General features: G+C 43.3%; 1 protein-coding gene across 1 annotated transcript in view; it reads right to left on the reverse strand.

The window, feature by feature from the left end:
• The window catches only part of DNAH3 (dynein axonemal heavy chain 3), a 730,495-nt gene that overhangs the window by 122,302 nt on the left and 584,389 nt on the right, over window positions 1-23,804 (reverse strand). The window contains exons 44-46 of the mRNA XM_077448990.1: window positions 20,536-20,659; window positions 4,951-5,107; window positions 4,471-4,614 (exon numbers count right to left, since the gene is read on the reverse strand). Coding sequence (XP_077305116.1) covers window positions 4,471-4,614; window positions 4,951-5,107; window positions 20,536-20,659 — 425 coding nt within the window. The remainder of the gene's footprint in view (window positions 1-4,470; window positions 4,615-4,950; window positions 5,108-20,535; window positions 20,660-23,804) is intronic.

The raw sequence follows: 23,804 nt of genomic DNA on the forward strand, positions 1-23,804 counted from the left end.
CCGCTAACACTGGTGATCAGGTCAATTTAGAGAAAACATATCTTACTAATGGAGACATAGAAGGCAATAAAAGCCTAACAGTGTTTTTTTTTTTTGTTTTTTCTTTTTTTTTATCTTGCCTTTAGTTATACTTTAAGCCTGGTGTGGGACCCTTTACTCCCAAAATAGCCCACTAAGTAGCAGCAGAATATTGTTCACATTACATCTCTCTGTAAGCAAATTTATATGTCCACTTTGCAAAACAACCATGATTTCTCCACAATGCTAGAAGATACAGAGGTGGATGGGGGTTTGTTTTAAAGTGCTTTGACTGCTTGTTGAAAATATGTCCATACTTGTGTACACTTTTATACAGTGTGCATATTCTAGGTACAGGTTTGTATCAGCCTACTTTTGTTTACCTTAGAGCTGCTAATGATCTCAGAAGCATCTTATACTGACCTCAAGTGTAGGCTGAATGCACCTAAAATGTAGCTGAATTTGATTATCAACCTAAATTTATAGAGCACTCAAATACTTACCTTACATAGAGCCGTTGCAAAGAGGTGAAAATTAAGTGGCCAGTAAGACCTGCAGTAGCTGAGACCTATATGTGTGCCACTGCCATAAGGGGGTTTTGCAGCACAGAGCAGCAAGCCAACAGTCAATATGAACGTTTAATCTATTTAATGGTTAAAAAAAAACTTGCAAAGGCAATACTCCAATACTTGGAATAGGGATGTGAAAATTGCACTTATTGTGGAACAAGGGATTTAGGAGACAGTGAGGGAGCTCATTCAGACTACTCAGAGAATGGTCAAACCAATGCTGTTCATGAAATAAGGGGGAGAAAAAAAAGAGTAGACAGAATAGTACCTAATTGTAGATAAGGGGGGGCATAAAGTAAACAGAATGGAAGTTAATTTACAACGGGTGGAAGAAGTGTTTTGTAGACATGTGCGATTCGTTTCGTACGAATCTCAAATTCGTACGAATTTCTCAAAATTCGTACGTTCGGGAGGATCCGAAATATCAATTGCCGTGCGTCCGAATTCTGTACGGAATACAAACTTTTGTTTACGAATTCCGGATCTCAGTCATTATGCGTATTATGACTTGCAAAACATTTCTGTGATAGAAGTCAATGTAAGTTGCCTTTAGACATCAGTGAAGGACTTTCATCCTCTCTGGGCAGGCTGCCAAGAAAAGAACAAAATGATACAATGTTTCTTCTTCAATGGGCTGAACTCCGTGCGTAGAAGTTCTCAGTTTAACCATTTAAAGACTAAATCTTTTCCGACACTTGTTGCTTACAAGTAAAAATCCTGTATTTTCTGCTAGAAAATCACTCAGAAGCCCCAAAAATTATATATATATTTTTTAGCAGAGACCCTAGGGAATGAAATAGCAGTTGTTGCAATATTTTATGTGACGCGGTATTTGCGCAGAGGTCTTTCAAACGCAAGTTAGCCCTTTTTTTTTTCGGTCGACCTCTAGAGAACACTGACATTAGCAGCGTGACATACAGCAATGACACCTGCACCGTGATAGAGTGATCTGACACCAGCACCGTGATAGAGAGCACTGACATCAGCAGCGTGACATACAGCAATGACACCTGCACCGTGATAGAGTGATCTGACACCAGCACTGTGACATAAAGCACTGACATCAGCAGCGTGACATAAAGCACTGACACCAGCACCGTGATATACAGCACTGACACCAGCACCATGATATACAGCACTGACACCAGCACCGTGATAGAGTGATCTGACACCAGCACCTTGATAGAGAGCACTGACATCAGCAGCGTGACATAAAGCACTGACACCAGCACCGTGATATACAGCACTGACACCTGCACCATGATAGAGTGATCTGACACCAGCACCGTGATAAAGAGCACTGACATCAGCAGCGTGACATAAAGCACTGACACCAGCACCGTGATATACAGCACTGACACCAGCACCGTGATATACAGCACTGACACCTGCACCGTAAGCAGCCCCAGGAGGAAGTCAGCATAGCACAGGGATGGTGGGAGCCCCTCATAATAAGCAGCCCCAGGAGGAAGTCAGCACAGCACAGGGATGGTGAACTTTACAAACCTACAGGTCATATTTGCAGCCACAAAATAATTACTAGCTGTGCACACATAGTCCCACCACATGGCCAATGACATAACACATGTATGAGGTGAATCTGGGATCGACAACTACAAGCATTCTTTTTTTATATGCGAAATTCTGAAAATTCAGGAATCTTGAGATAATGGAGGCGAGGGAAGGTCAGCGTAGGCAAAGAAAAGGGTGCAGGAGATGATCACCAGCACCGTGATATAGAGCACTGACACCTGCACCGTGATAGAGTGATCTGACACCAGCACCAGCACCATGATATAGAGCACTGACACCTGCACCGTGATAGAGTGATCTGACACCAGCACCATGACATAACACATGTATGAGGTGAATCTGGGATCGACAACTACAAGCATTCTTTTTTTTATATGTGAAATTCAGAAAATTCAGGAATCTTGAGATAATGGAGGCGAGGGAAGGTCAGGGTAGGCAAAGAAGAGGGTGCAGGAGATGATCACCAGAACCAGCACCGTGATATAGAGCACCGACACCTGCACCGTGATAGAGTGATCTGACATCAGCACCGTGACATAACACATGTATGAGGTGAATCTGGGATCGACAACTATAAGCATTCTTTTTTTATATGTGAAGTTCTGGTGATCATCTCCTGCACCCTCTTCTTTGCCTACCCTGACCTTCCCTCGCCTCCATTATCTCAAGATTCCTGAATTTTCAGAATTTCACATATAAAAAAAGAATGCTTGTAGTTGTCGATCCCAGATTCACCTCATGCATGTGTTATGTCACGGTGCTGGTGTCAGATCTCTCTATCATGGTGCAGGTGTCAGTGCTCTATATCACGGTGCTGGTGCTGGTGATCATCTCCTGCACCCTTTTCTTTGCCTACTCTGACCTTCCCTCGCCTCCATTATCTCAAGATTCCTGAATTTTCTGAATTTCACATATAAAAAAAAGAATGCTTGTAGTTGTCGATCCCAGATTCACCTCATACATGTGTTATGTCATTGGCCATGTGGTGGGACTATGTGTGCACAGCTAGTAATTATTTTGTGGCTGCAAATATGACCTGTAGGTTTGTAAAGTTCACCATCCCTGTGCTGTGCGGACTTCCTCCTGGGGCTGCTTATTATGAGGTGCTCCCACCATCCCTGTGCTATGCCGACTTGCTCCTGGGGCTGCTTACGGTGCAGGTGTCAGTGCTGTATATCACGGTGCTGATGTCAGTGCTCTCTATCACGGTGTAGGTGTCAGTGCTGTATATCACGGTGCAGGTGTCAGTGCTGTATATCAAGGTGCTGGTGTCAGTGCTGTACATCACGGTACAGGTGTCAGTGCTGTATGTCATGCTGCTAATGTCAGTGCTCCCTAGAGGTCGACCGAAAAAAAAGGGCTAACTTGCATTTGAAAGACCTCTGCGCAAATACCGCGTCACATAAAATATTGCAACAACCGCTATTTTATTCCCTAGGGTCTCTGCAAAAAAAATATATATAATTTTTGGGGCTTCTGAGTGATTTTCTAGCAGAAAATACTGGATTTTTACTTGTAAGCAACAAGTGTCAGAAAAGATTTAGTCTTTAAATGGTTAAACTGAGAACTTCTACACACAGAGTTCAGCCCATTGAATTAGAAACATTGTATAATTTTGTTCTTTTCTTGGCAGCCTGCCCAGAGAGGATGAAAATCCTTCACTGATGTCTTCAGGCAACTTACATTGACTTCTATCACAGAAGTCTTCTGCAAGTCATAATAAGCATAATGAGCAATGTTTTTGCCTTTAAGAACGTTCGTACACGTTAACGAAAATTCGTATTTCGTACAAAACAGAACGGAATTTCGGACATGAAATACGAAGTGCGAATTAATTTTATTACGAATCGAAACGGAACAGAACGAAACGAATTTATTGACGGCGCCCATGTCTAGTGTTTAGATCTATGTGGTGTAGAGCAGTGCAGTTTAAAAAATGAGGCATGTCTTATTCTGTGCATTTTAATGCACAATGATTCCCAATAGAATAATGAAAATGCATGGAAACAAGCTACAATGCATGCTACAGTGTGCAGTCTGCTTTTTGGATCAATAACATCATGAAGCCGCATTACTGTGAGACCAAGCACCAAAAAATATGTATCAAACCCAGGCAGGCTTCATCTAAAAAGAGGCATTCATATATTTATTCACTCCCGAAGCAATTAACTACTTAAATGCCAGAGAATTGTGTTCACAATATACTGCATCAGTGATGATGTATTTTAGACAAATTCTGTCCACCAACCACATTTTAACATAATCCTTAGGTAAACATGAGAACCTCTGCCAAACAGCACCATTTTGAAAAAAAATTATAAAAAAAAAGTCATTGGTATATCATACATACCTTGTCAACGCTTTGTTTAAAGCAATTGGATGTTGTCTCTTTTACCATGTTAAAGAACATCTGTCTGTCTTCGGGATCAATTAAACGGTCATAAAATACACGGTAAACTTCATGAATCCAAAGCCTGATCAATTTATCATTGTCCTGAAATACACAAAAAGAAAAATCAACAGTACATAATTAATAGTTTGTCATTTTATGTAGTTAAATAGGTTGGAAAAAGACAAGTCGATTGAGTTCAACAGTATGAGTATTTCATGTCTTATACTGTATGTGTATGGCAAATAAATTATATATTATTACTTTTAATCCTTATTTTTATGTGTTTTGAAGAAAGTTCGATTTTTTTATATGATGACTAAAGGTTAAAATAGTCTCATACTAAGAGTATGTTAATTGAATCAAGTACTGGAGTGAGTTGTAAATGATCATTTAAAACATTTATTTCAGGTGTTTTTACTCATGTACATCCTATCTTACCTGAAGATGTGTATGGGGACACAGCAACACTCCTCGCACAACGCGGGAGAAGTCTCTTAAATTAAAAACATAATGAGATTTTGATGGAGTTGGCAAGAAGTTTTCGACAGCTGTTTTGTAAATTGCCATGGTGGCCTGTATCATAAGTTTGCCAGATCTGCAAAAGAACAACATAATTGATTAAAATTCATGGAAAAGCTGGTTCTCCAGGCAAAAAAAAAAAAAAAGGCCTATTTTTGCAAAGTGCTTCTAAGGAGACGAAATAGGCACCTATTTTATGGCGTTGAGACTGGGCACCTCCACCTACTGACTAAGTACAGTCTGGCCAGCCATCTCACTGCCTTTCTGAAATTCTACTGTGGTCAGTGCTGGAGTTACCAATACAGTGGGAGGATCAGAGTTGGAGATGCTTGTGGTATTTACTCCTGCTTTTCATTGCCAGCTCTGACTCTCTGCCTATTGATAACTTGAAACAAGGACTGAAGCTCTCCGTTCCCCTGCCAGTTTCCAAACTGTAGCCCGAAGGCTACCTCACAGGACTACCCCACGGAACCACCCCTGACTCCCAAGAGTCAGTCACACAGGTTGGCAAGCCTATACATCTGACTTTTCTCTGCTTCAAATAAGTAACACAGCCTGGTCACCTCTCTGCTGCCTGTGACTGGACAGTGAAGGAGCAGAAACAACCTGATGAGGTCATCTCTCTGCTTTTTTTTCCTGTCAGCATGCTCCTTGTCAGGACCTGTAAATGCAGGACTCCTGCCTGACTTCAAGTATTGCTTCTTTCTTTCTGCATGTGAAAACTGCTGTATATATAGGTAACTAAGCCATAGATAATCACTACAGGCCTTGTAACCTCTTGTTCTTATAAACCTTTTGGAAATGTCCCATAGCCTTAGAAGGGTGAGCTATAATTCCAAGAATCTTGTTCCTTAATTTGTCACCCCAAAGGGATTCTGAAAGACATGGGCATCGCTAGTGACAGGCACCCAGGGCATATGCCTCCTATGTCTTGACTGGTTCCATGGGTCCCCACACTGCTGCTGCCCATGATATTTCTTTATTGTCTTGTTTCTAACCAACAAGTTGTTTTATACAAAAGGAGGGTGGCCTTAAACAGGTCACCGCCCGTCATGGTGCTCCTCCTCACCACTGCTATCTGCATGCTTTCCAAATGCAGAGAGAGTGGGAGCATGGTGAACTAAAGAGGCTTGAGGTACAGCCAGTCATGTCACCAGAAGGTAAGTGATTGAGTGTGTGTGTAACAATGTGTGTGCTTATGTTTATACAATGTTTGTCTAGGTATGGGTATACAATGTATGTGTTTGTGTGAGTGTGTATTTATATATATGTGTGTGTGTGTGTGTTTATGCATTTATGTGTGTACAAGGGGCTGTAGAGAAATGCATTATAGGTGGTGCTGTTTTCTGCATTTTATATACTTCTGACCTCTGTATGTTACATACTCCTCCCTGGACCCTGTACTCTGTACATTACATACACATGACTCCTGCACTCTATACATTTAATATTTCCAACCTCTGCTCTATGCAGATTAGTCACCTGACCCCTGAACTATATTTTCTACATACTCCTGAACCCTGCATTATGTACATTACAAACACCTGGCCCCTGCAGGATACACAGTAAAAACACATGTCTCCTCTACTCTGTATGCTGCATAAACTAGATGCCTGCACTACGTACGATTCATATTCCTGAACCCCTAGACTCCGTGTGTTACACACTCCTGCCTGCTACACCCTGTATTCAACTTCCAGCCTCAGGTTGTTCAGTTAGGCTTTGAAAATGAAAACTAGAAGCTGGTTGGTTGCGCAACTGCTCCAGATTATGTATGATACAGTCTTCATATATTCCCTACACTGTTTTTTAAAGGACTTTGAGAAGTAAAACTGCAGTCCAAAGCATCAATTATAGTTGGTGAAGTTGCCCATTTGAAGATCACTACCTCCTGCTGCCATCAAAAATAGTCTACAGCCAGTAAAAGTTGTTTTACACAGCTCTAAGAGTATCTTCCATGGTTGGTTTTCTGCTTAGCAGAGCATTCAGAAAAAACAGGACAATGTGACTTTTTCAGGCTCCTGGCTATGTGTCTTAGTCTATTAAATGTCAAAGACAGGCCTACACATCCCTAATACTGTTCCATCTCTAAAACTGAAAATCCTGTTGGTGTACCCGATTACATAACTCGTCATGGTTTTGGTTTGCTGCCACAAGTCAGCATGCATGGTGAGTAGAGACCATATAGAGAAAATATGCTTTTATCAATTCATGGCCACAAAATGTAACTGTTGCTTTAATGTCCCTAATAAGGGAATGAGTGGATTGCTATTTCAATTTATGAGGCATAAGAAAGTGGTTCCATGCAAATCCTATTGAGCTTCAAAGGTGAGGTCATTGTTTACTTCCTGGCAGGCGGCCATGTATTGACTCCTTGTTCCAAGCCAAATATATTTCTATTATGAATGGAGGAAAAGGGCATCAACCTATAGAAACAGACAGTGTGGTGAAAACATGATAATAAAAAACTATGGAGAAAACTCACTTTTGGAAGTGGAGAAAAATGCTAGTCATTTGTAGGGGCAGTGGGTCTTGTACAGGTTCTGTGGAGAACGGCTGGTATAAGTGAGACAGGAGAGCCTGTGAAGCGATGGCATGCAGGTGAGATGTTCGTCTGCTCCTTCCCATCCCTGCAGCTTCAGACATCCATTCGAACAACCTGTTACTTCAACTGCAGCCTCCAACCCCCATCAGAACAGCCGGAGAGCCCTCCTAACACTTTAAACCAGGGATGTAGGTATCACAGATTCACTATTTGTAAGTTATTGAGGGTATTGTTTAATTATTAGTGCACATAACTTTAGAATAGCTTACATTTTGGTAAGGATACGTGGTGTAACTGGGGAACTATGTCTTAAAGTTTTAATTTTTATTTTTTTGTTAGTTCTGTTTGTTATTAGTTGATGTAATTGTGTCATGCAGTTGCCATGTCTGTACTTGTGCATGCAATATCATCTTTATTATTTATTTATTACAAGTACTTACATATAGTGCAGTCAATTTATGCAGTGCTTTACATATATATATGTTGTACGTTCAGATAGGTACCTGCCCTCAAGGAGCATACAATCTAAGGTTCCTAACACACATTCATACATGCACATACTAGGGCCTAACACATAAGTATTTAAAGCGGTTTTGTACTCAAAATTGCAACTTAATGTTCTTCCAATCGCTTTGGAGCATAGATGCAGAAATGACCATTAAAAAAAAATATTATGCATTAATTACCTTTTAGCAGAAATGATTATATTGACTTCCGGGCTCTCCTTCGGTGGGAGTAGGCGTGTTTATCGCCTTTCCCCGGCTTTGCAATGACCCCTGGGAACTTTGTTATATTCTTCCCAAGAATCCGTGGGGGACGCCGTCATGCCGAAATCTCATGAGATTTCAGAAGGAAGACGCCGGTCACGTGACGAGGTTGTTTGTTTATGTTTTGTTGCCATCACAATGGGGCGGGAACTTCCGGCGATGCCGCCCGTTGTGATGGCAACCCGAAATTCTACGGCGCTGCTCACTGATATCACTGAGCATGCGCGGGATCGAGCGGTGAATGCTGGGAGCACAGCATTCACCGCATCCAGGAAATCAGTGCTTGTGGGCTTCAAATGCCCACAATAAAAATGGAAACCGCCGGGAGGAATTTTTATAAGTTTACCTCACGGACGAAATCGGCAAGCAACGGATCTAAAAGCTGCAAGAAGTGAGTGATAGCATAATACTTTAAACGTATAGCGATGTGACACAAAAAAAGAAAATAATAGGTCAGCGGAATCCCGCTTTAATTTACTTATCTACAGTTATTGGCTCTAGTTTCTCATATATTTTTTATTTACTGTACCTTGAATATGGGAAAGAATCTAGTAATAAACAGGAATTGTGTTTAGATTGTCATTTCTATACCACTGTTGCTAAATTATATCCACACACCAGAAAGATAGTGATTTTTTACCAAATGGGAAATCAAGCTGCTTCATAGCAAGTGCTTTGTGAAATCGTTACAGCATGAAAAGAGATTACTGTGTTTTGAAAAGAGATAAATGTTTGTAGTTAAAGCTCAGGTGTTTGATGTGGACAGGGATTAAATAAGGATTGATAGAGCTAAAGCTCACTGAGGTCATTGAAATTAAGGGGTTGCATGTTTCTTACATTTTTGTGATGTACAGTATACAGCATACTAAGATAACCACCAAGGTTTACAAACGACAGCAGATTCTTATTTGCTTTACACGCTAAAAAAATAAGATTTTTAGAACAGTTTAGCTGTAAAATCCTTTTCTTGGAGTAAATCACGGAACACAGCCACAGTAATTACTGTATGGGTTATCTAGGCACCTGTAGGTGATGGACACTGGCACACCCTAGACAGGAATTTTAGCTCCCTATATAACCCCTCCCCTCATCCTATTTTCTTTATCGTACATCATGGGACACAGAGCCACAGTAATTACTGTATGGGATGTCCCAGAGCAATGCTAACTGAGGGGAGGGAGACTCAAACAAAAGTAGGGTACAATCAGACCTGAGGACCTATACTGCTGCATGCAGCACGCTGCGCCCAAAGGCGATATCATCATGCCTTCTTACATCCACCTGATAGAATCTGGTGAATGTATGGACTGAAGACCAAATTGCGGCCTTGCAGATTTGAGCCATGGAGGCTTGGTGATGCACTGCCCATGAAGCACTAACAGCCCTGGTGGAGTGCGCTTTGGTTTGAAAAGGTGGAACTTTCCGCTTCAAACCATAAGCTTGAATAATTACTTGCCAAATCCACTTAGCAATAGTAGATTTTGAAGCTGCCTGTCCTTTTCTAGGACCTTCAGGCAGAACAATATCCTGGTTTAGATGAAAACCTGAAACCACCTTCGGTAGAAAGCTAGGGTGAGGACGCAATGCTACTCTATCCTTGTGAATGATTAAATATGGGTCTTTACAAGAAAGAGCTGGCAATGCTGATACCCTTCTTGCAGAAGAAATGGCTACCAGAAAAACTAGCTTCCTTGTCAAAAGGACCAAGGAAATATGTTGCATTGGCTCAAAAGGCTGTTTCCGTAATGCCGACAGAACTAAATTCTAATCTCAAGGGTTCAGGGGTGCTCTAACCAGTGGATTAAGTCACGATACCCCCTGTATAAAGCTTCAGGACCAAAGAATGCGAAGCAAGCGGACGTTGAAACAATACCGATAAGGCCGAGTACTCAAGGCCAGCTCATCTCTAACCCCATTTATAGAAAGGCAAGGATTCTACCTATGACATACGTTCTGGAATGCCAACCCCTGGATTCATATATGCCTTCCAGACTCTATAATAAATGACTCTGGAAGCTGGCTTTCTTGCTTTAACCACTTTCAGACCGGACCATTTTGCTGGTCAATGACCAGAGGTCTTTTTACAATTTGGCACTGCGCTGCTTTAACTGGTAATTGCGCGGTCATGCAATGTTGTACCCAAACAAAATTTGCGTCCTTTTTTTCCCACAAATAGAGCTTTCTTTTAAAGGTATTTGACTGACTCTGCGATTTTTATTTTTTGCGATATAAACGTAAAAAGACCGCAAATTTTGAAAAAAAATGATATTTTCTACTTTTTGTTATTAGAAAAATCCAATAAACTCAATTTTAGTCATACATTTAGGCCAAAATGTATTCAGCCACATGTCTTTGGTAAAAAAAAAAGTCAATAATTGTATATTTATTGGTTTGCGCAAAAGTTGTCACATCTACAAACTAAGGTACGTTTTCTGGAATTTACGCAGCTTTTAGTTTATGACTGCCTATCTCATTTCTTGAGGTGCTAAAATGGCAGGGCAGTACAAAACCCCCCCAAATGACCCCATTTTGGAAAGTAGACCCCCTAAGGAAATTGATAAGAGGCATGTTGAGCCCATTGAATATTTAATTTTTTTGTCTCAAGCAATTGAATAATGACAAAAAAAAATATATATTTTTTTTTTACACAAAATTGTCACTAAATGATATATTGCTCACACATGCCATGGTTATATGTGGAATTGTTCCCCAAAATACATTCTGCTGCTTCTCCTGAGTACGGGGATACCACGTGTGGTCGACTTTTTGGAAGCCTAGCTGCGTACGGGGCCCCGAAAACCAAGCACCGCCTTCAGGCTTTCTAAGGGCGTAAATTTTTGACTTCACTCCTCACTACCTATTACAGTTTTGAAGGCCATAAAATGCCAAGATGGCACAAAAGACCCACAAATGACCCCATTTTAGAAAGTAGACACCCCAAGCTATTTGCTGAGAGGCATGTTAAGTCCATGGAATATTTTATATTTTGCCACAAGTTGCGGGAAAATTACAAACTTTTTTTTATTTTTTATTTTTTTCACAAAGTTGTCACTAAATGATATATTGCTCAAACATGCTATGGGCATATGTGAAATGACACCCCAAAATAAATTCTGCTGCTTCTCCTGAGTACGGGGATACCACATATGTGGGACTTTTTGGGGGCCTAGCCACGTACGGGGCCCCGAAAACCAAGCACCGCCTTCAGGCTTTCTAAGGGCGTACATTTTTGACTTCACTCCTCACTACCTATTACAGTTTTGAAGGCCATAAAATGCCAAGATGGCACAAAACCCCCCCCCCAAATGACCCCATTTTAGAAAGTAGACACCCCAAGCTATTTGCTGAGAGGCATGTTGAGTCCATGGAATATTTTATATTTTGCCACAAGTTGCGGGAATATTACAAACTTTTTTTTTTTTTTTCACAAAGTTGTCACTAAATGATATATTGCTCACACATGCCATGGGCATATGTGAAATGACACCCCAAAATAAATTCTGCTACTTCTCCTGAGTACGGGGATACCACATGTGTGGGATTTTTTGGGAGCCTAGCTGCGTACGGGGCCCCCGAAAACCAAGCACTGCCTTCAGGATTTCTAAGGGTGTAAATTTTTGATTTCACTCCTCACTACCTATCGCAGTTTTGAAGGCCATAAAATGCCAAGATGGCACAAACCCCCCCCCAAAATGACCCCATTTTGGAAAGTAGACACCCCTAAATTTAGGGGTACACTAGTGAGACTCACAGGTAAAAAAGCACCTAGGCTGTCAGCGACTGTATCAAAACGCTACAAAAAAAACTGTTAGCGATCACAGGGATCAGGCCTGACTCTGCGAACGCTGCAGTTATGTGCGTTGTGTTTTGTAAGTGACAGTGATCGATCGATACTGCACTTGGGTGGGCTGGGCTGGGCTTGGCGGAGGGGCTAAACGCAGGTGCTAGCAGGTATCTGGGCTGATCCCGCTAACAATGCGTTTTGGGAAACCTAAACTGCTGTCGACGCTAATATAGATCTGATCAGATACTATATTACTAAGGGAGGTGTATGCTTTGCGCGTGGGTGTTAGCGGTACTGGCACTAACCTGACGCTGCCTGGGGCGACGCAGACCTTATCTGACCCTCAAACTTCTATCACCCGCCGGGTGATCAGGGGGTTAAACCTTTATTAGGTAATAAATGGCGGGTGCCCTGAAACTATAAAAAAATAACTAACCAACCAGCGTCACCTGTAACAGTTATATGGTGATCACTGGTGAAAGGGTTAACTAGGGGGGCAATCAGGGGGCTTTATGCGGTAGTATATGGGGGTCCCTGGCGCTATGAAAAGCTGCGGCGAACCTAAATACCTACCTGCCTAACTAGCGTCACCTGTGACACTAATACAGCGATCAGAAAAACGATCGCTTATTAGGCTGGGTTCACACTGGAGCGATGCGGGAACGCCACGAATCCGCGGCGGGTTCCCGCATCACACTGCCCTATGCGAACTGCTGGGAGTGTCCCGTGCAAAATTGCGGCGGGTGCGATGCGAATTCAGCCATACTATCTGTATGGCTGAACTCGAATCGCACAGAGATCGGATGTGATTTGCACTGCAGTGCGGTGCGAATCACATCCGTTCTCATAAACCGCTGCAATGTGAACCCAGCCTTAGTGACACTGGCGACGGGGGGTGATCACGGGGTTAAACCTTTATTGGGGGGGTTAGGGGGGTACCCTAGAACTAAAGGGGGCTAACCCTAACTGCCCTAACAGTTATTACAGTCACAAATGGCACCAATGCAAAAAAAAAAAAATGCAATTGGTGTCACTGTGACTGGGGGTGCAGGGGTGATTGGGGGGGGTGATCAGGGGGTGAAGGGGGGGTGAGAGTGTGCCTGGCATGTTCTACTGTATTGTGTAGTGTTGGTGCAACTCACCGATCCTCTCTCCTCGGTGCCGGAACGAAAAATACAGGCACGGAGGAGAGATTACATCACTTCCTCTGCCTGTGTTTACATTACAGGAGAGGAAGTGATGTCACGCTGCACTTCCATTCGTCAGGAGCGATCGCGAGGGGGTGGCCATGAGCGAATGGCCCCCCCTCATCCCGGATCGCTCCTGAACGGATTCCGACCGCCGCTGGCACTGGGGGGGGGGCCCGATCGGGCCCCCCACCCGCGGGAAGGCAGGGACGTACAGGTACGCCCATATGCCTGCCCGTGCCATTCTGTCGACGTACATCGTCGTGCGGCGGTCGGCAACTGGTTAATCAAGGTAGATATCACTGAGCCTGAAAGCCCGTGATTCTTCAGAATGTGGGTTTCAATAGCCAAACCATTAAATTTAGTGTTTGTAAGGTAGGATGGAACACTGGTCCCTGCGATAGCAGGTCTGGATGTGGTGGTAGGGTCCATGGGGCCCCAACGCCATCTTTACTATTTCTGCATACCAAGATCTTCTGGGCCACGCTGGGGCCACAAGAACCACCGACTTCTTATTTACTTGCTTGAACCTGCGAAGAACTCGTGGTAGCAGCAGAATAGGAGGGAATGCATAAATCAGTGAGAAATTATCCCAGGGGGTCACCGATGCATTTGTTCCACATGCGAGTGGATCCCTTGTTCTTGACACAAAGTTGTCGACCTTGTTGTTGAACCTGGACGCAAACAGATCGACGTCTGGCATACCCCATCTTTGACAAATAGCCAGGTAGATGTCGGGGTGAAGGGACCATTCCCCAGGGAATAACTGTTAGCGACTTAAGTAGTCCGCCTGCCAGTTCTCTACCCCTGGAATGACGATTGCTGATATGCACGGCACATGCTTTTCTGCCCAGGTTAGGATCTGGTTTACCTCTCCCTGGGCTGTACGACTTCTGGTGCCCCCTTGGTGATTGATATAAGCCATTGCTGTGGCATTGTCGGATTGGATCCTGACAGAACAACCCCCCAACCTGAATGTCCAGCCTTTAGGGCTAGGTACGCTGCCCCGAATCTCTACAATGTTGATGGGTAAGGTCCTTTCGGTTCTGGACCATTTCCCTTGGACAGTCGTCTCTTCCAGGACTACTCCCCATTCTGAAAGGCTGGCATCTGTTATTACCACCTTCCAGGTAACTGGTAAGAAGGATTTCCCTTTCCGCAGATTCTCAGGTATCAACCACCAACTGAGGCTCTGACACACTATTGGCGACAAACGCATCAGAAAATCTAGTGCCTGGACTTTCTTGTGTAATGGATGTGATCATGAGTGTTATAAGTGAAATGCCTATTTCTGGTACTCTTATAGATATAAGTGCTTATCTTTCATTATCAGTTATCAACCTTAATCATAATTAAGATGTCTGCCAGCTTCTCCCTTCATGTGAAACTGCAAGAGTTAAAAGAAAGAGAGCAACATCAAAGAGAAGAATTGAGCCTGTTCTCGGCCACCGTGACAGTACAACCAAGAGGAAGGGGCTGGGAACAAGACTCTATTTTAGCTACCGTAGTTTGCTGTTACCTTTTTAAGACATGACCCAGCTAAAAAGCTTAACCTTCGTCACAATAATGAATATGTATAATTTGTGGTTTGTACACGCTGTCTTTTATCCAATTTTTGATTTGATAGTAATATATACGGCTCACTGTATATCAGCCGGAGTTCAGGAAATAAAAAGCAGAAGTATCTGCTATAGAATACTGAACTACGTGTGTGTCAGTGTTTATAATATACCGTATATACTCGAGTATAAGCCGAGATTTTCAGCCTCTTTTTTGAGGCTGAAAGTGCCCCCCTCGGCTTATACTCGAGTCACCGCTGTCTGACTGCCCGAACAGCGTGTCGAGCAGACAGACAGCGGCCATTCTACCTTTCAAAAGCCGCGCCTCCGCCTGTGATAGGCGGAACACTCAATTTCCCAGCAGTCAGTGTTCCGCCTATCACGGACATCGGCTCATCCTCGGACACTGACTGCTGGGAAATTGAGTGTTCCGCCTATCACAGGCGGAGGCGGAGGCGCGGCTTTTGAACAGGGGAATGGCCGCCAGGGCGCCGACGAAGAGCGGCGATCCTGGCATGGGACGACACGGAGGCTCGGGACGGGACGACACGGAGGCTCGGGACGGGACGACACGGAGGCTCGGGACGGGACGACACGGAGGCTCGGGACGGGACCGGACGGGACCGCTCGGGACACAGGTAGGCTGGACACACAAGGCTGCACGGACACACACACACACACACACACACACACACACACACACACACACACACACAGGGATGGATGGATGGACACACACACACACACAGGGATGGATGGATGGATGGACACACACACACACACACACACACACACACAGGGATGGATGGATGGATGGACGCACACACACACAGGGATGGATGGATGGACACACACACAGGGATGGATGGATGGACACACACACAGGGATGGATGGATGGACACACACACAGGGATGGATGGATGGACACACACACAGGGATGGACGGACACACAGGGATGGACGGACACACACAGGGATGGACAGGCATATCTCACCCTCGGCTTATACACGAGTCAATAGGTTTCCCAGTTTTTTGGGGGTAAATTGGGGGCCTCGGCTTATACTCGGGTCGGCCTATACTCGAGTATATACGGTATTAAGAATTAATTTGGCCAGGGGGACAGAAACAAGGTACCGAGCTGTTTCCAGTTTGGGGCCAAAACACTTGTTCCAGGCAGACAGGATACTGTTTTGTAGCATTCTCGAATGAAACTGAGCATAGGGAACCACTTCGAATGAAGCCACCATCTTTCCCAACAACCTCATGCAAAGGCGAATAGAAGGACCCTTCTTTGCCCTTACCACCTGAACCAGCTCCTCTGTGGCGCTGATCTTTGCCTGGGGTAAAAACACCCTCTTCTGGGTTGTATCTATAACCAGACCCAAGCACTCTAGTCTTCTTACTGGCTTTGAAGAAGACTTCTCTAGGTTGAGGACCCAACCTAGGTATTCCAGGTAGTGGACTGGTGACCAAGCTTTGGTCTAAGTGGGCTACTGACCGGTCTTTCAAGAGCAGGTCATCTAGGTAAGCTATAATTGTTATACACTGGGCCCTTAATCTAGCCAGAGGAGGGGCCAGGATTTTTGTAAACACCAAAGGTGCAGTAGCTAGACCAAAAGGTAGAGCTACAAACTGAAAATTATGTTTTTCCACTTCGAAACGCAGATATTTCTGATGAGCGGGGAAAATAGGTACATGCAGGTATGCATTCTTGATGTTGATTAAAGCCAGAAGTTCTCCTCCTTGTAGGATGGAGACTACTGATTGGATTGATTCCATGTGAAAAGATCGAATTTTCAGGAACCGGGTTTAGATCTTTGAGATCTAAAATGGGTCTGGCTTCTCCATTTGGTTTTGGCACTGTGAAAAGGTTTGACTAAAACCCCAACCCTTAGGCCGCGTACACACGGGCGGACTGTCTGACGGACTTGGTCCGCTGAAACGTGTTTCAGCGGACAATCTGCTCGTGTGTGGGCTTCAGCTGACTTTTTCGGCGGACAGTCTGGCGGACTAAGTCTTTCGGAATTTACGTAATATTGTCCGTCCAAACTTGGTTTCAGCGGACAGTCCGCTCGTGAGTAGGCTAGTTCGACGGACTAAGTATGGAGCATGCTCAGAAAGGATTTACACGGCGAAAGGTTGCATTGCAGTGTATTGGACGTCGTATTTCTAGTCCCGTCGTACGTGCTGTACACGTCATCGCGCAAGCTTTCGGCGGACTGTCTGTTCATCGTGTGTGGTCAAGTCCGTTCCTTCGAAAGTAGGACGGACTGTCTGTCGGATTGTCTGACGGACTTAGTTGGGCAGACAGTCCGCCCGTGTGTACGCGGCCTTACTCTTCCATGGGAACCACCATGATCACTTTTTGCGACAAAAGTCGGCCTAACGCTTGAAGGAGAGACTTCTTTTTCTCTGGGTCTTTGGGAACATTTGATCTGAGGAAACGAGGAGGCGGGAATTCTCGGAACTCCAGTTTATAACCTAGAGCAGGGGTAGGGAACCTTGGCTCTCCAGCTGTACTACAACTCCCATGAGACATTGCAAGACCCTAGCATGACTGCTAGAGGCAGAGGCATGATGGGATTTGTAGTTTCAAAACAGCTGGAGAGCCAAGGTTCCCTACCCTTGACCTAGATTTATTGTGGAGGCCACTCATCTGTCCTGAAAATCAGGCACTTGAGAACTGTAGCAGTCTTCCCCCCACTCGAACGAGCAAGGGTGCCCGTTCGTAAAGGGGCCTTAACGTTCTGTCTTGTAGGTTTCCTCCCCCAGGATTTCTTTTGTCCCTGGGGTTGACTCTGAGTTTTACCTCTTGAACCTAATGGTGGAGGCTGTCACTACTGCCTGGAGGCTGATGCCCCTAGCACTGGAAAAAGAGCCTGTTTAAATGAGGGCCATTTACTCCTTTTCTTAACTGGCAAAAGGGTACTTTTCCCACCTGACATCTTTTGGATATAATTGTCCAAATTGTCCCCAAACAGCCTTTCACTGCGGAAAGGAAAACCAGCCAGGAGCTTTTTGCATGGCGCTTCGGCTGACCAATTTATCAACCATAAGATTTTACGCATATGCACCAACCCAAAACATAAGGCGAAAGGTCTCAAGGATAGAATCTTTGATTGCATCAATTGCAAAACACAAAGCTGCTGGCAGCTCGGCTAAATTGTGGGCCTGCTGTTCAGGGAAAACCTTGAGCACCTGTTTCAAGTGGTCTCTCAAGGGCTGACACACTAATTGCCGCCACTGCAGGATGAGCTACTGAACCTGTCAAAGGAAAAACATTTTTTTAACAGGAATTCCAACTTTTTAATCGTTGGATCCCTAAGCATGTCAGCGTTGTCAACAGGACAAGTCAAACTTTTATTTACAGAGGATATAGCAGCGTCAATTGCTGGTATACTCCACATCTTAGTAAATTTTTCCTCCATAAGATAAATTGTTGAAAACTTTTTGTGAGGGAAAAAATGCTTATCTGGGTGATCCCACTCAGAATATTTAAGCTTTTCCAGCAATGAATGGACAGGAAAAGCATCCTTTTCAACCGACTCAGTTATTTGTAACTTAAACGTGGAGCACTCCATTTCAGTAAGAGAATGCACCAGCATCAGTCTCTTCCAGGTCCCCTGAGGGGGATTCATCTTCCCTCTCCCAGTGTTCCTCTGTTTGAGGGTTCTGGGTGGTAGAAGGGAACCTAATGCATTTTCTTCCACTTTGTGAAGATGTGATTAAGGCCATTAATCTTTCCTCCAATCCCCTCATGGCTGAGGAAAACACCTCCTGAGTAATATATACAGGTGCTGAAATGCCAGAAGCAGTTGCAGCCCCTGACAACCTGCTCTGACCAGACTCCTTAAGTCTTTCAGGGAGATGGCGTTGCAGAGGGAGGGTCCTCAGAGCCTGAGGGACATCCCTTTGAGCCCCTATTTTTGGGGGGAATTTGTTTCTCCCCTTCTGTGGTAAACCAAACAGACCCAATCTTGACCACTCACAGCGGGCTTCGTTAAAACACCTTCAGGAACCAGGGTCCCTTTTTTATCTGGGGATCCACACTCCTGGGCTTGTAAAGCACCCCGCCAGGAAATATGGCAAAAAAAAACCCCAAACACTGGATCAGCTCTCTAAAAAGAGAAGCGTTACAGGCAGAAACTCATTTCTTCTGACACGAGGCCTGGGTACCATTCGATTTGGCCTGGAAAAGACACTTTGAATGGATCCGGTTGCATGGCTTGCCCCAGCAAAGATTCCTCCAACGGAGCTCAGCACAGCACTTCTTTACTCGTGACCAACACCTAAGACACTGGTGAAAAAACTGAGGTACTCCCAGTAAGGGGAGGGGTTATTTAGGGAGCTAAACTTCCTGTCTAGGGTGTGCCAGTGTCCATCACCTAAAGGTGCTTATATAACCCATACAGTAATTACTGTGGCTCTATGTCCCGTGATGCACAATAAAGAAACTGTACAATCAAGGAACCAACCTGACTTCAATACAGGATTGAACTAGGACTATTGTTCTTGAAATCCGGATAGCACCCAAATGAAGCTTCAGTCCTAGTCTGTGATGGAATGCACTTCAAGAGACTTACCATGCATGGAGGTTTGGTTATGCGTGTGCTGAAGTGCATCACTGAACTTTGCTTAATATGCAGGATTACCTTTATTTACCTTTATTTTGTGACTAGTGGAAGGCTGTCTCCAAGGGGCTATTTAATATCTGTCTATGCCGGAAATAAATCCATAGGGACAATCTACTTGTCTATGTAAAGGATTCCTTACATGCTGGCCATTATGGCAGTCTGGCTGTGTTGCCCTAGTACCCTGTGATGTGGCTACCGGTCGCGGATCACTCTGTTTGGCAGTGCTCTGCCCTTGTTCACGAACCATTTGGTTACTATTTTTGATCTATTTTTGATCATCAGATTTGGCTATTTCCAATCGTCTGCATATTAACACCAGGAAATAACCCCTCCTGTGGGTAGTCTATTTCATCCATACTACTTGGACATCTGTATATGAGGCTTTCTCCTGCATGACAGTGAGATTCGTTCTCTTTTTTGTTACCTTGAATACCTTTATTGAGTCCTGAAGAAGCCTAAAGGTGAAACATGTCGATACAAAAGGACCCATTGTATACGCTGTATCATTTTATATGATTTTTAACATCTCATTGCTTTATACATGTATTGCATGTTCATAATAAACATTGTTATTTTTCTATATTTTGCTGTTTCGTATGCCTTTAAAAGTCCAACCAAAGGATACCTATCAAGTATCCTCTCCTCTTCTCTGTTCCAACCTTTATTTACCGTATAGGTGAAAAATAGTCTTCATTCATCCTAGTACGTCCATGTACAAAGTTTGATATGGTGTTTCTGATAATTTAGTTTGACACCTACTGTATGTGTCAATGAGTGTATGGGTCCTTAAGTGCAAATTCAAATTACAAGATTTCTTATAAGATTGCACTTGAAAAAGCAAGATTGTGCTCCAACAGACATTTTATGGGAAACAGATTTTTCCCTGATGCTATAGGATTCAGCTTATCAGGGTGCAGCTCTTCTACTGAACCCTGTCTCTAACACAACCCCAATGTCCTTGAAGAGTTAATTGCAGTACAGCACTAAAGAACCAACAGACCATATAAATATATAATATATAAGTACCTCAAGAATGCAATATCAAATCCTTTGCTGAAGTGCCAGTCAGCAATAGAACAAAATATTTTTGTTAGAGTTTCATCATCAAAGGCATTTATGGAGACTACGTTCAAGTGACGCGTGAAACGAACTGCAAAAGGAAAAAATAACAGTTAGTAGAGACAAAATGTCAGAGAAAGCACTTGAGAGTTTTCTGAAGCACACAATATCCCATTGCTTCTATACCACACAGGGAACTACTAGAGCTGCTCCATTGGTTTTATCACCAACCGTAAAGGAGAATGTCGGAGAGAGAGATGCATATTTCTCAGTACTACAGCACACACGTCAAAGTGAGTGATTGCTTCAAAAGTGTATGAAAGTGGTTAGTGCTCACAATGACAGCATGACGGTATAGCCATGGAGAGAATTTTTTTTTTTCATACAAAGAAGGGACAAAAACTAAATAAAGTGTAAAAATGACTGTTTACTGCAATGTGTAAAATCCCCCTACCGAGCTGCTGTAAAATGACTGAATACATTTTAGAGCAATATTTCACTTTTGCCTTCACTTTACATTGTCATATCTTAACAAAAATATAGGAAGATTAAGCCTTTTTTTTTTTTTTACATTTCTTTAAATAAAAAGCCAGTTTAACCACACAGTATTATCTAGTTTACAGAGGTTTAGTGTTATTTAGCAATATTTATTTTATTAAATGACTTTGCCATATTCTGCAAAGTTTTAACTACAACGTCAAACCACTCAAATCATTACATTTGCAAAGATTTCAAACAAATGTCTTTCACGTTACGTTGTCATTAAGTTGAAAAGGAAAAGGGAATTAAAATCACAAACATCACAGGCTCATGGACAGTGTTGTAATGGACTCTCTCCTCACAAAGGTATGCCTGGGGTGTCACACTACTATAGTTAGAGTCAGGGAAAAGATGTTGTTCACATTGAACTGTTATGCTACATTCCTTCAGTAAAGTTACATTAACTGTTATGAGGCTGGTCTGAAGTTATTCAAAAGGGTACATGTTGGTTCTGGCGCATCTAAAGGGTCCGTTAAGCACTAAGGTGTATGAAGTAGGGTTAACTCAGCAAGTCATGAAGAGGAGTGTAGTTGCTAAGAGTAACCAGAAAAATTTCAAGTTACAAACAATCAGTTTTTGGGCACAGTACCTGTTAAGGTTACATGTCCTCCAATAGCGAGGGGGTCAAGGTTCTGGATCCCTCCCTATTGGTCGGTATCGCATAGTAACCATATTAAAACCTACGTTATGGAGACCTATGGCCTGGTCAAGAGGTATGGGAGGTGGATAGATAATAAGTACACAGTAGGACCCCATTCTGCTACTGGGAGTGGAATAACAAGGGACTGGTGGAGTGGACAGCACATCCCTCCTAATGCAACCCACATATAAAAGTTAAGTTCAGGAACTGACTTAATGTTAGATTTTTCACATGACCGCAGTCTCTGCCTCATTTCGGGCACTGATGAGCACGCCTCGCATGGAAGGTACCCCCACGTGCAGGGCAAAGATGACCCAGCCCACACACAAGCTCAGAAGCAGCTCAAAGATCACAGCAGAAAACCCTCAACATGTAATTTATACTTTGGTACACAAAGCCAACACACATGTTACACACACACACACTACATACACAATAAATAAATTAATTTGAGATATATATATATATATATATATATATATAGATATATATATATATATATATATATATATATATATATATATACACACACTGTATATATATATATATACACACACACACACACACACACACACACACACACACAGTGCTTTTAAAAAGTATTCATACCCCTTGAAGTTTTACACATTTTGCCATGTTACAACCAAAAATGTAAAAGGTATTTTATTGGGATTTTATGTGATAGACCAACCCAAGATGGCACATACTTGTGAAGTGGAAGGAAAATATGGTTTTCAAAAATGCTTACAAATAAATATCTGAAAAGTGTGGCATGTACGTGTATTCAGGCCCCCGGAATCAATACTTTGTAGAACCACCTTTTGCTGCAATTACAGCTGCAAGTCTTTTTGGGTATGTCTCTAACAGCGTTTCCCATTCTTTTTTGCAAAATAGCTCAAGCTCTGACAGGTTGGATGGAGAGCGTCTGTGAACAGCAAAGATTCTCAATTGAATTTAGATCCGGACCTCGACTGGGCCATTCTAACACATGAATATGATTTGATATAAACCATTCCATTGTATCTCTGGCTGTATGTTTAGGGTTGTTGTCCTGCTGGAAGGTGAACCTCCACCCCAGTCACAAGTCCTTTGCAGACTAACAGGTTTTCTTCTAAGATTGCCCTGTATTTGGCTCCATCAATCTTCTCATCAACTCTGACCAGCTTCCCTGTCCCTGCTGAAGAAAAACATCCCCACAACATAATGCTGCTACCACCATGTTTCACGGTGAGGATGGTGTGTTTAGGGTGATGTGAAGTGTTAGTTTTACGCCACAGATATCGTTTTACTTTTAAACCAAAAAAGGCAATTTTGGTCGCATCTGACCAGAGCATCTTCTTTCACATGTTTGCTGTGTCCCCCACATGGCTTCTCACAAACTGCAAATGGAGCTTCTTAAGGCCCCTTTCACACGGGACAGATCAGTAATGATCCGCCCCGTGATGATCTGCTTGCTTAGCGGTGATCGCTCCGTTGTCCCCGCTGAGCCGGCGGATAACAGGGTGGTCCCAGCACACTGTGCAGATCTCCGCTCTCCTCTATGGGGGATCGGATGAGCACAGACTGTCTGTCCGTGTTCATCCGATCCGCTCTGCAGATGGATAGAAAAATAGGATTTTCCTCCGTCTGCAGAATCTGACAATTGCGGAGGCGGACAATATTGGGTGTCTGCGGATGTTCATCCGCAGACACCAGCTATCCCATAGGAATGCATGTATGTCCGTATTTCATCTGCAAACGGTTGGATGAAATACGGACATAATGTCCGCATGTGTGAAAGGGGCCTTAGGCTTTATTTCAGCATTGGCATTCTTCTTGCCACTCTTCCTTAACCACTTTCAGACCGGACCATTTTGCTGGTCAATGACCAGAGGTCTTTTTACAATTTGGCACTGCGCTGCTTAAACTGGTAATTGCGCGGTCATGCAATGTTGTACCCAAACAAAATTTCCGTCCTTTTTTTCCCACAAATAGAGCTTTCTTTTAAAGGTATTTTTATTTTTTGCGATATAAACGTAAAAAGACCGCAAATTTTGAAAACAAATGATATTTTCTA

The sequence above is a fragment of the Lithobates pipiens genome, unplaced genomic scaffold, assembly GCF_037356315.1.
Source record: "Lithobates pipiens isolate NorthernLeopardFrog02 unplaced genomic scaffold, aLitPip1_a1.2 Scaffold_22, whole genome shotgun sequence".
NCBI classification, from domain to species: Eukaryota; Metazoa; Chordata; class Amphibia; order Anura; family Ranidae; genus Lithobates; species Lithobates pipiens.